General features: G+C 38.6%; 1 protein-coding gene across 1 annotated transcript in view; it reads left to right on the top strand.

The window, feature by feature from the left end:
• The window catches only part of VSTM4 (V-set and transmembrane domain containing 4), a 95,775-nt gene extending 85,220 nt beyond the window's left edge, over positions 1-10,555 (top strand). Inside the window, exon 8 of the mRNA XM_046028024.1 lies at positions 9,188-10,555. Coding sequence (XP_045883980.1) covers positions 9,188-9,313 — 126 coding nt within the window. The 3' untranslated portion in view covers positions 9,314-10,555. The remainder of the gene's footprint in view (positions 1-9,187) is intronic.
• The last annotated feature ends 2,674 nt before the right edge of the window (positions 10,556-13,229 follow it).

The following is a 13,229-nucleotide window of genomic DNA, read 5'->3' as shown; positions in this document are numbered from 1 at the left end:
AATTATTTATTTAGTGTGCTTTGGCTTTATTGAATTATGTTTACTATAGAAACATCATAAAAATGTATGAAAACAACACATCAGCCCAGCCAGCCTGGTGACCTGTATTGAGAAAGCTAGTGTTATTTTTCATATCCAAACATAATGGAATAACTTAAGAATAAACAGATAATCCACACTAGAAAACAATGCAATTTCAAAGTAATGTGATAAAACACCTGGACAATATGATTTCCTAAATCTGGGTTCTAAAATTTACATGAGTTAGGTTTTGCCTGCTTCTTTGAGGACACATGGCATTTCTAAATGGAATCATTATAATGTGAAATGTAATTAAACAGAAAAGCAAGATGTAAACGGGATTTTTGTTGGCTTGGTATCTGTGGACAACTAGGAAGCCATGTAAAGACTGTTGATGTCCAAAGACCAGCAGGAGGCTCTCATCCCTATAAATGTCCTTGGAAATTTAAAAATGGCCAATTTGTGAAGGTTGCTTGGCATTCATACTGGCTGTAAGCCTTTAGGAACTCTCCTTGCTTCCTGTCTGTTAGGATGTTCCATTTCAGAAGAAAAGAGGCTTTTTGCTTTCGGCATTCTTTTAAAGAAACTTAAACCAAATGCAAATGATTTACTTGTCCTGAATCTTGGCTCAATAACCAAGGTGGAGGCATGAAAAATCAAAAATCCAAACAAAACAACACAACCAAAGCCAAGAAACCAAAATGACAAACAGGTTGCTTAAAAGCAAGTCATGTCTTTTATGACTGTAAATTAGTAACTGACTCTTATTTTTCTGATTATGACTTAAAAACTAATTAATGTGTTGCTTATTAACATGTGCCTACTAGAAAATGTGAGAGGTTTCAACAAATTACACACTAACTTGTGGGTCTCTCTTCAGCCATCCAGATTACATCAGCAGAGGGCATCATGGATTCATACCAGGTGCTCGATTTCCAAGCAGGTTCCAAGGGCTTTCTAAGCATGTAGAATAGAAGCACATGTGTTTGCCCAAATGATAGTAAAACATATAGTACATATATGGTTCCAGCATTCTTTTTTTTTTTTTGAAGATTTTATTTACTTATTTGACAGACAGAGATCACTAGTAAACAGAGAGGCAGGCAGAGAGAGAGGAGGAAGCAGGCTCCCCGCTGAGCAGAGAGCCTGATGCGGGGCTCTAACCCAGGATCCCCAGATCACAACCCGAGCCGAAGGCAGAGGCTTTAACCCACTGAGCCAGTCAGACGCCCCTCCAGCATTCTTTTTTTTTTTTTTTTGGAGGGAGACTTTTTTATTGAAGCAAAAATTGGTACAGACAGGTGACAGATTGTGTTTAGTTTTACTTTTTCCAAAGTGAATACATCTGGATAGCCAGCACTCAGATGATATTATAGAACATTAACAATCAGCATTCTTTTTAAAGACTGCACCATATACCCACTGTATGAACACAGCGGTCTCCCACTGACGTCCATTGAAGTGTTTCCAGATTCTTGTTTGTACTAACACACACCTCCACTAATGATATACGGGACCCATTTCTTCTGTTTCTTTGGGCAATCTTTCTTCTTTAATGTTTGTTAACATGCAGGACAAAAAGTGATGTCTGATTTTAAAAATATTTTATTGAAATATTATAAATAAATATATTTATATATAAATACATATTTATATATTATAAAAATATTTTTATTGAAAAATAATTATTTTATTATTCTGCGTTCATTTCTAGACTTTCTCATCAGTTTCATTGACGTATAGGTGTATTCCTTTGCCAGTACCACAGTATTTTACTTATTATAGCCTTAGATTTTAATATCACTAGAATTGGATTACTAGTATTCTTTATATATTTATTTAATAAATATATTTATAATTTACAATTATTTAATGAATATATTTATATAATATAATATAACATATATTTATTATATGTTTATATAAATATATTTATCATTAATAAAAATGCTTATTTATTATTAAGTTTGATATGTAACATCATATAAGTTTAAGGTATACATGTGCTATTTTGATACATTTATATGTTGTAATATGATTTTCAAAAGTGATGTTTATCACATTACATAATTATACATGTACATACACATGTACATAATTATAGCACAGTATTATTGTCTACATGGATTGTCCTGTGCATTAGATCTCAGTGTCTTATTACTGCTCATTACAAGTTTGTACCCTTATGCACCATCACTCTGATTTGACTCCTCTCAGTCCACAGATTACCCCCATTTTACTCTCTGCTTTTTATAGGCTTAACTTTGGTAGATTCCACGTATAAGTAATATCATACTGTACTTGTCTTTCTTTGTCTCACTTATCTTACTTTAGCATAATGTGCTCAAGGGCCACCCATGTTGTCGCAAAGGGGAGAACGTCTTCCTTTCTCGTGGCTGAATAATATTCCATTGTATATATATCGTGTATCTTTTTAGTCCATTCATCCATTTATGGACATTTGGGCTGTTTCCATATCTTGGCTTTGTGAATCATGCTGCAATAAAATGGGGTAGCATACATCTCATTAAAATTCTGTTTTTTGTTTTCTTTGGGGATATACCCAGAAGTGGAATTGCTGGATTATATGATACATCTATTTTTAATTTTTTGAGGGACCTCCATATTGTTTCCATAGTGGTTGGACTAATTTACATTCTTCCCAACAATGTTTAAGGGTTCCCTTTTTACCACATCCTTACCAACTCTTGTGGTCTCGTCTTCTTGATGATAGCCATTCTGACAGGTGTGAGGTGATATCTTACTGTGGTTTTGATTTGCATTTCCTTTATGATGAGTGGTGTTGAGCATCTTTTTGTGTGTCTGTTGGCCATTCTGATGTCCTCCTTGGAGAAATTTCTAATTCTTTTGCCCAGTTTTAAATTGGATTGTTTTGTTTTGTTATTGAGTTGATGGAACTCTGTATACATTTTGAATACTATCTGAAGATTTATACAGTTTGAAAAAAGTTTTCCCTTTCTATTGGTTGCCTTTTCATGTCATTAACTGTTTCTTTTCCTCTGTAGGGGCTTTTCAGTTTTATGTAGTACTGTTTGTCAATTTTTTCTTTTGTTGTTTGTGTCTTTAGTGTTATTTTCAAAAAAATTATTTCCAAGACCAGTATCAATGAGCTTCTCCCACATGTTTTCTTCTAGGACTTCTATGGTATTAGATCTTTTGTTTAGGTCTTTGATCCTTTTCAAGTTAATTTTTGTGAGTGATGTGAGATAGTGGTCCAATTTCATTATTCTGCATGTGTTTCTCCAATTTTCCAGCACCATTTATCAAAGAGACTATCCTTTCACTATTGGGTGTTTGGGGCTCCCTTGTCAAATATTAGTTGACCATATATGCTAGGGTTTTTCAGTTTTCTGATATGTCTATATTTGTATCAGTACCATGGTGTTTTTATTACTATGGATTTATACTGTAGTTTGAAATCTGGAAGCATAATACCACTGGCTTTGTTCTTTTTTCTCAGGATTGCTTTGGCTATTTGGGGTCTTTTGTGGTTCTTCATAAATTTGGGGATTGTTTATTTTATTTCTGTGAAGAATGCCTTTGGTATTTTGATGGGAATTATGTTGAATCTGTAGGTGACCTTTGGTAGTATGGTCATTTTAGCAATACTAATTCTCCCAATCCATGAATATGGAATATCTTTCTATTTGTTTTTGTCTTCTTCAATTTCTTTCAGCAAAGTTTTTTAGTTTTCATTATACAGATCTTTCACTTCCATAGTTAAATTTATTCCTAAGTATATTTTTGATGTCCTATTATGAACGGGTTCGTTTTCTTTATTTGTTTTTCAGGTGCTTCATCTTTAGTGTAAGGGAGTGCAGATAATTTCTATATGTTGGTTTTGTATCCTGCCACTTTACTGAAATAGGTTTTTTACTAATTCCTCGGGATTTTCTATATGTAGAGATCATATTATCAGCAAATAATAACAATTATACTTCTTCCTTTCTGATTTGAATGACCTTTATTTCTTTGTTTTGCTTAGTTGCCCTAACTAGGACTTCCAGTATTATATTGAATAGGAATAGGGAGAGTGGGCATCCTTGCCTTGTTCCTGATCTTGGGGAAAACACTTTCAGTTTCTCTCCATTAAGTAAAATGTTAGCTATGGATTTCTCATATATGGCCCTTTGTATGTTATTTCTATATCTAGTCTGTTAAAGGTTTTTATCATGAGAGGATGCTGTGTTTTGCCAGATGCTTTTTTCTATATCTATTGAAATGATCATGTGATTTTTATCTTTCATTTTATTGATGTGGTGAATAACATTTATTGATTTGTGTACATTGATCATTTTTGTGTCTCAGGGATAAATCCCACCTGGTCATGCTGTATAATCCTTTTAGTAAGTTCATGAATTTGATTTGCTAACACTGTTTTGAGAATTTTTGCTTCGATATTCATCAGGAATATTGGTCTATAGTTTTCTCGTCTTGTGGTACCCTTGTCTGGTTTTTTAATCAAAGTGATGATGGCCTCATAGAATGAGTTTGGAAGCATTCCCTTCTTCTGGATACTTTAGAGGAGTTTGAAGAGAATTGGTGTTAATTGTTCTTTACATGTTTTGTAGAATTTTCCAATGAAGCTGTCTGCTCTTGAAATTTTTTGTCTTGGAAGTAAAGATTCAATCTCTTTACAGTTAGTTAAGCTACTCTTTAGCTTTTCTATTTCTTCCTGATTCAGTCTTCTTAGGTTGTGTGTTTCCAGAAATGTAAACATTTCTCCTCAGTTATGTTATTTGTTGGCATATAATTGTTCATAGTAGTCTCATGATTCTGTGCATTTCTATAGTATCTGTTCTAAGTTCTCTTTCATTTCTAAATTTTTTTACTTGAGTTTTCTCTATTTTTTAAATTAGTCTAGCTTTAGGTTTATCAATTTTATCTTTTTGAAGAACCAGCTCTTAGTGACACTGATCCTTTCTATAATTTTTCTGGTTTCTATTTCATTTATTTCCATTCTGATGCTTACTTTTTCCTTCTTTCTGTTAACTTTGGGCTAGTTTGTTTTCTTTTGTAGTTCTTTATGGTATAAAATGTGTTGTTCGAGATCTTCCTAATTTCTTATTATTTGCACTTAATGTTATAAATATTCTTCTCAGAACTGCTTTTGATATATCCCACAGTATTCGATGTTATGTTTTCATCCTCATTTGCTTTGAGATAATTTTTTATTTCCCTTTCAATTTCTTCTTTGATCTAGTGGTTGTTTAGAAATGCGTTGTTTAGTTTCCACATATTTTTAGATTTTTCCTCTTGTTGATTTCTGTTTTTATACCATGTGGTCAGAGAAGATAGTTGTTATGATTCAGTCTTCTTAAATTTCCTGAGATTAGTTTTGTGGACTAACATAATCTATCCTGGAGAATGTTCCAGGTGCACTTGAGAAAGTGTGTATTCTGTCACTATTGGGTGGAATGTTCTGTATATGTCTGTGAAGTCCATTTGTTCTGAAGTATGTTCCAAGTTGTAGTAACTATAGTTCTCTTTAATGTTCTTCTCCTTTAACCTTTATGCTGTAGTTAACAGGTTAATATACTATACTAAAGAAGAGTTATTGTATTCTAATTCTATGTATAGCCTTAATCAGAGTTTTGAGTACTTTCCTCTTTTTCTTTCAGCCTGAGGAGTTCCTTTCAACATTCCTTGCAGGGCAGGTCTAGTGGTAGTGAACTCTCTCGGCTTTTGTTTGTCTGGAAAAAACTTTATTTCTCCTTCATTTCTGAAGGATGACTTTGTCAGATATTCTTGGCTGACAGTATTTATCTTCCAGTACTTTGAATATGTCATTCCTCTCTCTCCTGGCCTGTGGAGTTTCTGCTGAGAAATCTGCAGATAGTCTAACAAGGGTACTTTTGTAGGTTACTGTCTTTTTTCCGCCCTTCACTGTCTTCAAAATTCTTTCTTCCTTGTTGGCTTTTGACAGTTTTAATATAATGTGTCTTGGAGAGGGTCTTTTTGCATTGAGATAATAAGGTGTTCTGCTAGTTTTGTGAACTTGTATGTCCAGTTCCTCCCCAAGAGTGGGAAGTTCTCAGCTAATTTCTCTAAACAGTCTCTTTTCCTTTCCCCTCCCTCCTCCTTCTGGGATACCCATTTTTCTTATGTTGGCTTTTCTAATAGAGTCAGATGATTCACATAATTTCTTCACTATTTAAACATTTCAGTTCTCTCTTCTCTTATGCCAGAATATTTTCCAGATTTCTGTCCTAGAACTTTCTTCCATATGATCTGCTATATTTCCAGTACATTTTAATACATTCTTCATCTCATTTATTGAGTTCTTCAGCTCCAGAATTTCTGTTTGGTCCTGATCTGGAATTTCAGTCTCTTTGGTAAAGCATTGCTTCTGTTTATTAGTTTTATTTCTGATTTCACTGTATCATCTAACTGAGTTTTCTGGTGGCTTGTTGAACTTCTTTACAACAAGTATTTTAAATTATCAGTTAGGTTACCATGTTCCATATCTTTGGGTTTGGTTGCTGGAAAATTGTCATTTTATTTTTGTGATACCATGTTACTGTGATTGTTTTCATATTACTGTGATTTTTCATAGTGTTTGAAAAGAAATGGTTCTGCCACTGCATTTGAAGTAGTGAACACCTTTTTTATGTAGGCAAGGTTTTGTTTACTTGGGTTCTAACAGTTCAATTCAACAGGTCTATAGTTAGGAACCTTCCTTTTGTTTTCCAGAAGGTGGCGCTATAGCACAAGTTTTTGGCTTCTGGTAAGGGATCTGCAGGTCTACTCAGGTTGGGAGCACTATGCCTTTTTAGAAAAGCAAAAGGTTGGGGCAGAGCAAGTGTGAGTAGGGAAGGTGTGTACTCAGTGACCAGGGCTTTGGGTGTGCCAACTGCTACATAGGGGGATCCTGAAGTGGGGATGGTCCTCTTTCAGTCTCTCTTCCTCTCCCCCATCCTTGTGGTCTCCTCAGAGAGAGCAACTGGTTCCTCCACCTGGGAGGCACACAGCCAGGCGGACCACAACTCATTGCCTTCACCCTCCACCCCTCTGCCAGAAAGGTGGTGCTGGCTGGTTGTTGGGGCAACCCACCCCTTCTCTGCCACCACCCCGTCCCTCTGCAGTCAGGTCCACTCACCTTCAGGTGCACAGATGGACAGATCCCTCGGCTGTCCTGGTATGCTGTGTTGTGGATATCCAATTAGTTGTACTTAGAAGGGGAGAGAAAAAAAGGAATGACACATGCTGCTGTGATGCTGATGTCACTCCATAACAACGCACCAATTTTTCTTTATTTTGGTTATGTTCCTTAATCATGGCAGGAAAATAAACACCTCTATGTCCTTCATTCAAAAGTTGTTTTTAATAAAAACGTTTCTTTTTAATTTTACTAAATGCTTTTCCAGCATCTATAGTGATAACCATATTATTGTTTGCCTCTACGGCTATTGTGGATTGTATTGGTAGACTTTTTCTAATATTGAACCATCTTTGCATTCCTGGAACATGGTTATCTGCCTTTTAATGTGCTTTCTCATTCTGAATAAATCTGATTTAAACTGTACATTAGTAAGTGAGATTGTTTTTAAATAAGTGAAGTTTTTCTTCTTTTATTGTTTTGGATCAGTTTAATTACACTGGAATTATCTTTTCCTTAAAGGAATTTCTTGTAGAAAGTTTCCTGTAAAGCTGCCTGGGCCTGGTGTTTTTAAGAAAGAGCTCTTTGACCCTATTTCCTCCCATCCTCCCTCCCACCCCTCCTTCCCTTCTTTTCTATCTTTTCTTTTCCTTTTTTTTAAATGATAATTAGTACATTCATATTTTCTGGAGTTAATGTTTATAATTTACATATTTTTGAAACATTACCCATTTTATCCTGTATTTTGAAATATGGGACAATAAATTGAGCAAAGCAGTTTTTCTTTAAATTTAAAAAAATTTATTTACATTATATCCCCTTCCTCATTTCTTATTTTATTCAGGGGCTCTTCCCCCTTTTTATCTTGATTAATTTATTTTTCAGTTTGTTTCATTGGTGTTTTCCAGACACAGGCTTTTGGGTATTTTTATAATTCTACTTTTGTTCTGCTTTCTGATTCATATTATCTGGTTTTAATTTTATTGGTCTTTCTTTCTTACTTTTTTTTCATTTATTTTGTTCTTTCCTAACTTCTTTAATTGGTTGCTTGATACATTTAATTCATATTATTAATATAAATATTTAAGACCATGATTTTTCAGTGAGTACTGCATTCTTTGGGTTCTAGCAAGTAATACTTTCTTTTCCATCATTATCAAGATATTCCAGAACTTTAGTTTTGTATAGGCTAAGTCATTCAAAAAAATGTGTAGATGGTGCCATTCTAATTTTGTTATTAATTTCTAGAATTTTTTGTTTCTGTTTCTATCATTTTTTTTTCCTTTTGATCAGACACTGTTAGTGGGACGCCTGGGTGGCCCAGTTGGTTAAGCATCTGACTCTTGATTTCCATTTAGATTATGATCTTAGGGTCATGGGATCAAGTCCCAAGTTGGGCTCCACACTTAGTGGGGAGTCTGCTTAAGATTCTCTCCCTCTGCCCCTCCCCCTTCTCATGCTATCTCTCCATCAAATAAATGAATAAACAAAACATTTCTTAAAAAAAAAAAGAGAGAAACTGTTAACACTTTCAGAATTAAAGTTTACTTTGTGGCCTAGTGTTTATTTTTTTATTTTTAATTTTTTAAAAAGATTTTCTTTCTTTATTTATTTAACAGAATGATACACAGGGAGAGAAGGAACACAAGCAGGGGGAATGGGAGAGGGAGAAGCAGGCTTCCCGCTGAGAAGGGAGCTTGACTCGGGGCAGGATCCCAGGACCCTGGGATTATGACCTGAGCCAAAGGCAGATGCCCAATGACTGAGCCACCCAGGCGCCCTTGTAGACTAATGTTTAATCATTTTTTGTTAGTGTTCTTTGTCGAGTTAAGAATAAGTCATGCTGTCTCTTTGCAGGGCATAATATTCTTTAGAAGATAGATCTGCATTATTATGTTATTGAGGTTTTATCTATCCTTGGAAAACTTATGACCATCTGTTCCCCCTTGGATCCCAGAATGCAGTGAAAGCACACACCCAGTGAAAGAAGGTATGATGTGGAACTCCCTGTGGTCAGCTAGAGTTGTGTTGTGTTCTGTCTTCTAGCCGAAGATCGCCGAGGAGACCCTGACCTACGCTGAGCTGGAGCTGGTCAAGCCCCACCGGGCTGCCAAAGGCCTCCCCACCAGCACCGTCTACGCCCAGATTCTCTTTGAGGAGAACAAGCTGTAACGTGGTGTCCTCTTCTGTGGTCCTCTTCTGTGGTCCTATTTAATACATGCCACCCCAGTTATTTATGATACCTTGGAAACAAAACCCCTTATTTTTGTATTTTCCCTCATGTCTCCTGTGTGGTGGGGTACAAGGCTCCTCTCCATAAAAGAGTAGGGGCCCCAGCCCTTGGACAAATCTCCCAGGAAGGGATGTGTCTGGGTCTGAGCCCCAAGCAGTGTGGACTCTGATTCGGAGAGCACCCAAGGAGATTTTCTGCTGAGCCAAACCCCTTCATGTTTTCTTCTCCTTTCTTTGGGTTTTAATCTTTTTTTAAAATCTTACTTTAATCTTCTACTCTTCCTGTATTAGTGATATCAAGCTCATAGTATACATCTAGAGGAAATGCCATTATAGGCCAAAGTGTGAGATGGTAGATACGTACTAATCGTTTTTTCAGAAGGTCAGAGAGCATTTCTAAGGCACCTCGAGCGGAGCGAACTTCTTACTACAAACGGTCACTCAAGAAAGCATCTCTTATTCTAAACAGATGCACTGACCCTGGAGATTTAAGGGCAGCAGCAGACGGTGGGGAATCTTGCAGTCTAAGCTGACAACCCACTATCTCCAAATATGCCAGTGCCCGTTTCCCCACCCGGGATCTCCCAAGGCTGCAGGGCAAGTAGCACACCATTCGAAAGGACTTCAGCACGTGGACCCGCATTGCTATAGCAACTCCTATTCTCCAGAAGGTTCTTACTGTTTTCCAAAGGAGCAAGGGAGGGAGCCAGCCATCCATGGACACACTGGCGGAAGTGGGCCTCTTGGAAGTGTGCGGGGTTACTGCTCTGAGTGCATGTCCGCTCCTGTGTGAGCAGAGCTTTCGGCCTGGTTCCCCCGGGCTAGGAGAAGAGGAGGTGCAAGCTGAGCTGGAAAAATGTGTTTTAAAGACCCTACTGTTGTAGAGCGCCTCTCCCAAGCCAGTTCACATGGGGTTTCTCATGTGTCTGGCTTGGGCTCAGGCAGGGATGCGGGTCAAGGAGATCTGTGCAGAAATTGCCCTGTGTGGACTGCTACAACTCCCAGGATCTCCCCGAAGAGGGAAACCTTCTAGAAGAGAAACATCCTGTCAACTGTGTTGTTAAGGACACTTTGTGGGGTGTGCTCTGGGCGCTCACTTATAGCACACTGTAGAAATTGTTCAGCTTTGTAATGGACCATGTATATATGGTAAATTATATATTTTAAACACAACCTTGTGTGAGTTGCGCCCCTCTGTATAGCCAAGTGAGCTCAGTCAAGTGTCTTATTCCCTAATTACCTCAGACTCATGTTTATAGTAAGGTGACCTAACCTGCCGTAGAGTTCATGTAATGGGATAAGGACTACTGCCAAATTCTGGGTAAAATACATTTCTTCCCACTACACTGGGTTAACGCTCATGCGACAGCCAGTATGCATCTTCAGAATGAAAATTTCTTTATAGTGTAAGGCTATCCTTGCCATAGCTTCAAAAAAATAAATGTTTGTCCCTGAACTTAGCTCTACAGTAACACTCCTGAAGACCCATGATAGCTTGTGAGTATCTCCTGTGGCTTATTGGAAAGGGTCCAGATTGGGAGCTGGTAGATTTTCTAGAAGCAGAAATAGCCTGACTTTACAAAGAGGAAGTCATTCTCTTCGGCCTCTACCTGCATCTCCTTCCCTTCCCCTCTGCCAAATTCCAAAGATAAACCACACAGCTTTTGAAGAAGAAATGCCACTTGGAAGAATTCACTAGAACTTCCCAGATCATCCTTTAGGGGAGCAGAATATATGGTTGACATACAATTCCTATCATAATTATCATGGACAGCATATCTTATTTTATCATGGCGGTGTTCCTGCAGAATATGGTTCTGTGGTGTTTTGAGGAAGGAGGGTGACTTCTTCATTTGCACGAGGAGCTATACAGGCTAGTGGGACCCTGGGGTGCCCGGTGGGGGTGGAGAGTGGGGCACACATGAAGAGAAGAGTGGGGGGACAGGCAAGAGGGTAGGGAGCCCCCAGGCTTCCACAGAACCGAATTGAACTTCAGTCACTCTCAAACCTTCTCCTTAAATTCAGAGGGAGTGTAGGGCCATCATAGATGGAAATAAATGCATGCCACAAAGAAGGGCACAAGTTAGAGCTGGTAGCTGCAAGTTAGTCAAACGGGTCATTAGTATAGAGTCAAACTCAGATGTTTCCTCCAACATTCTGGTAAAAGCGGTACAAATCCACACTGGGTTATGGGACTGGGGGAGCAGCTGGACAGAAAGGATGACAGAAGCCTGCACAGACCATCTCCCCTACTGAAAATGCTTCCCGAGGGAATCTTGGAAGGTACCATCCACATCCAAGCAGAGCTTATCCCACCATTATCTCCAGAAGCAAACCATCCCAGTTCAGCTCACAACTAGAAGCAATGGATGATCTGTCCCTGGGGCTTCTTTAGGGAGATAAATCTCGACTTTATTATCATAGTAAACTTAGAAAATGGGTCTACTCATTATTCTCTATCAAATATGGTTGGTATACGTACCATATTTAGGCATGACGATAACCATGCCTTAACATTTCTAACGATAAGAAAGGGGAAGCATATCAAATAGAAATTAGGAAAAGCTCTTCATCTTGCTTTTACTCTCAAGCGTCTATTGAAACAACTATATTAAAGCAGTCTACAAAGGGGACAATCGCTTGTACATTTAAGTGAACTCAAAACAAGAACCCATCGCTCATAGGTTCTCTAAGATTTGGTGGTGAACTTTGACCTAGGCCAGGCATTGCATGGAAACATAGAAACATGGCAGGGGGCAAGGTCTCCCCAATGGAAAAACAGCATCCCCATGCTCTGAATTAAAGCAGATGTGGTGGGGGGGAAGGGTTGGGATTTCTTTGGGATCATGTCTTCATGAAAACATCATGATTTTGTTAACTCACAGGGTGAGTCAGAAAAAGCCAGTACCCCCGCTCCCACCCTTCCTGATATTTGCTGGAGTGAAAATGACATGGGGCCCTTGGTATTTCTCAGTCCATAGTCATCTGGGTCATCCCACACATCGATAAGCCCAAACACTCACTTGGGATAAGAACACTAAACCGGTTGATGCTTTTAGGGACGATTCACGCCCCTGTTCATCACTCAGTCTTTGATATGCATGACTACAACCTAGGCTGGGCCAACCATGAGCTGGAGCTCATGCTCCAAGCCACAAAAAAAGAAAAAAAGAAGGCCCAAAGCTTGCAAGAGGCCTGGCCTGGACTAACCAGAATCCTTGGAAGAAACAAACCATCTTTTCCCTTGGGAAGCAAAGCCAGGATGCCATGTACCAGATCTGCCTCCAGCCATGTCTCTGATGAGTAGAGAAGCCTGCAAGAATGAAGGAGACGTTGAGAGAGAAGCAGGGAGAAAGCACAGAATCCTACCCCCAGACCCTAGAATCCCCCAGACTACCCCATTTTCCTACCTTCTAAGTCCTAGTTTTATTCAAGCTCATCCAGTTGCAACCAGTTGCATCCAGTTGCATCCAGTCAGTAGTTCTGACTACTATAGTGTGCATCCGAGTTACTTCCCAGGTTGGGAAGCAAAAGAGTTGCCCTGAGCCTCATTAGCCAAGGGGTCCACTTACATTATGTCCCATGAGGGACTTGGAGCCTCTGCTGTGCTCTGTACCTTTCCACTGAGCCTGCCTTCTCAGGACCCTGAAGACCCTCTTCTCGATGGAGAGGGACTGTCTGGCTTCAGGACTGATCATCTCCTGATGGAGGTACCCTCTGGCTTGGAGTATGGACACCAGCAGTCCTGGAGTAGTACTAAGCAACGCTGGGGACGATAGGGGAAGGACAAGGGGTGGAGATTCAAATGAACCACGTCACAGGGATACCAGAGGGAGTCTTTTGTGTGGCTGTGAAG

The sequence above is a fragment of the Meles meles genome, chromosome 13 (assembly GCF_922984935.1).
Source record: "Meles meles chromosome 13, mMelMel3.1 paternal haplotype, whole genome shotgun sequence".
Taxonomy (NCBI): Eukaryota; Metazoa; Chordata; class Mammalia; order Carnivora; family Mustelidae; genus Meles; species Meles meles.
This window is presented reverse-complemented; position numbering and strand designations above follow the sequence as displayed.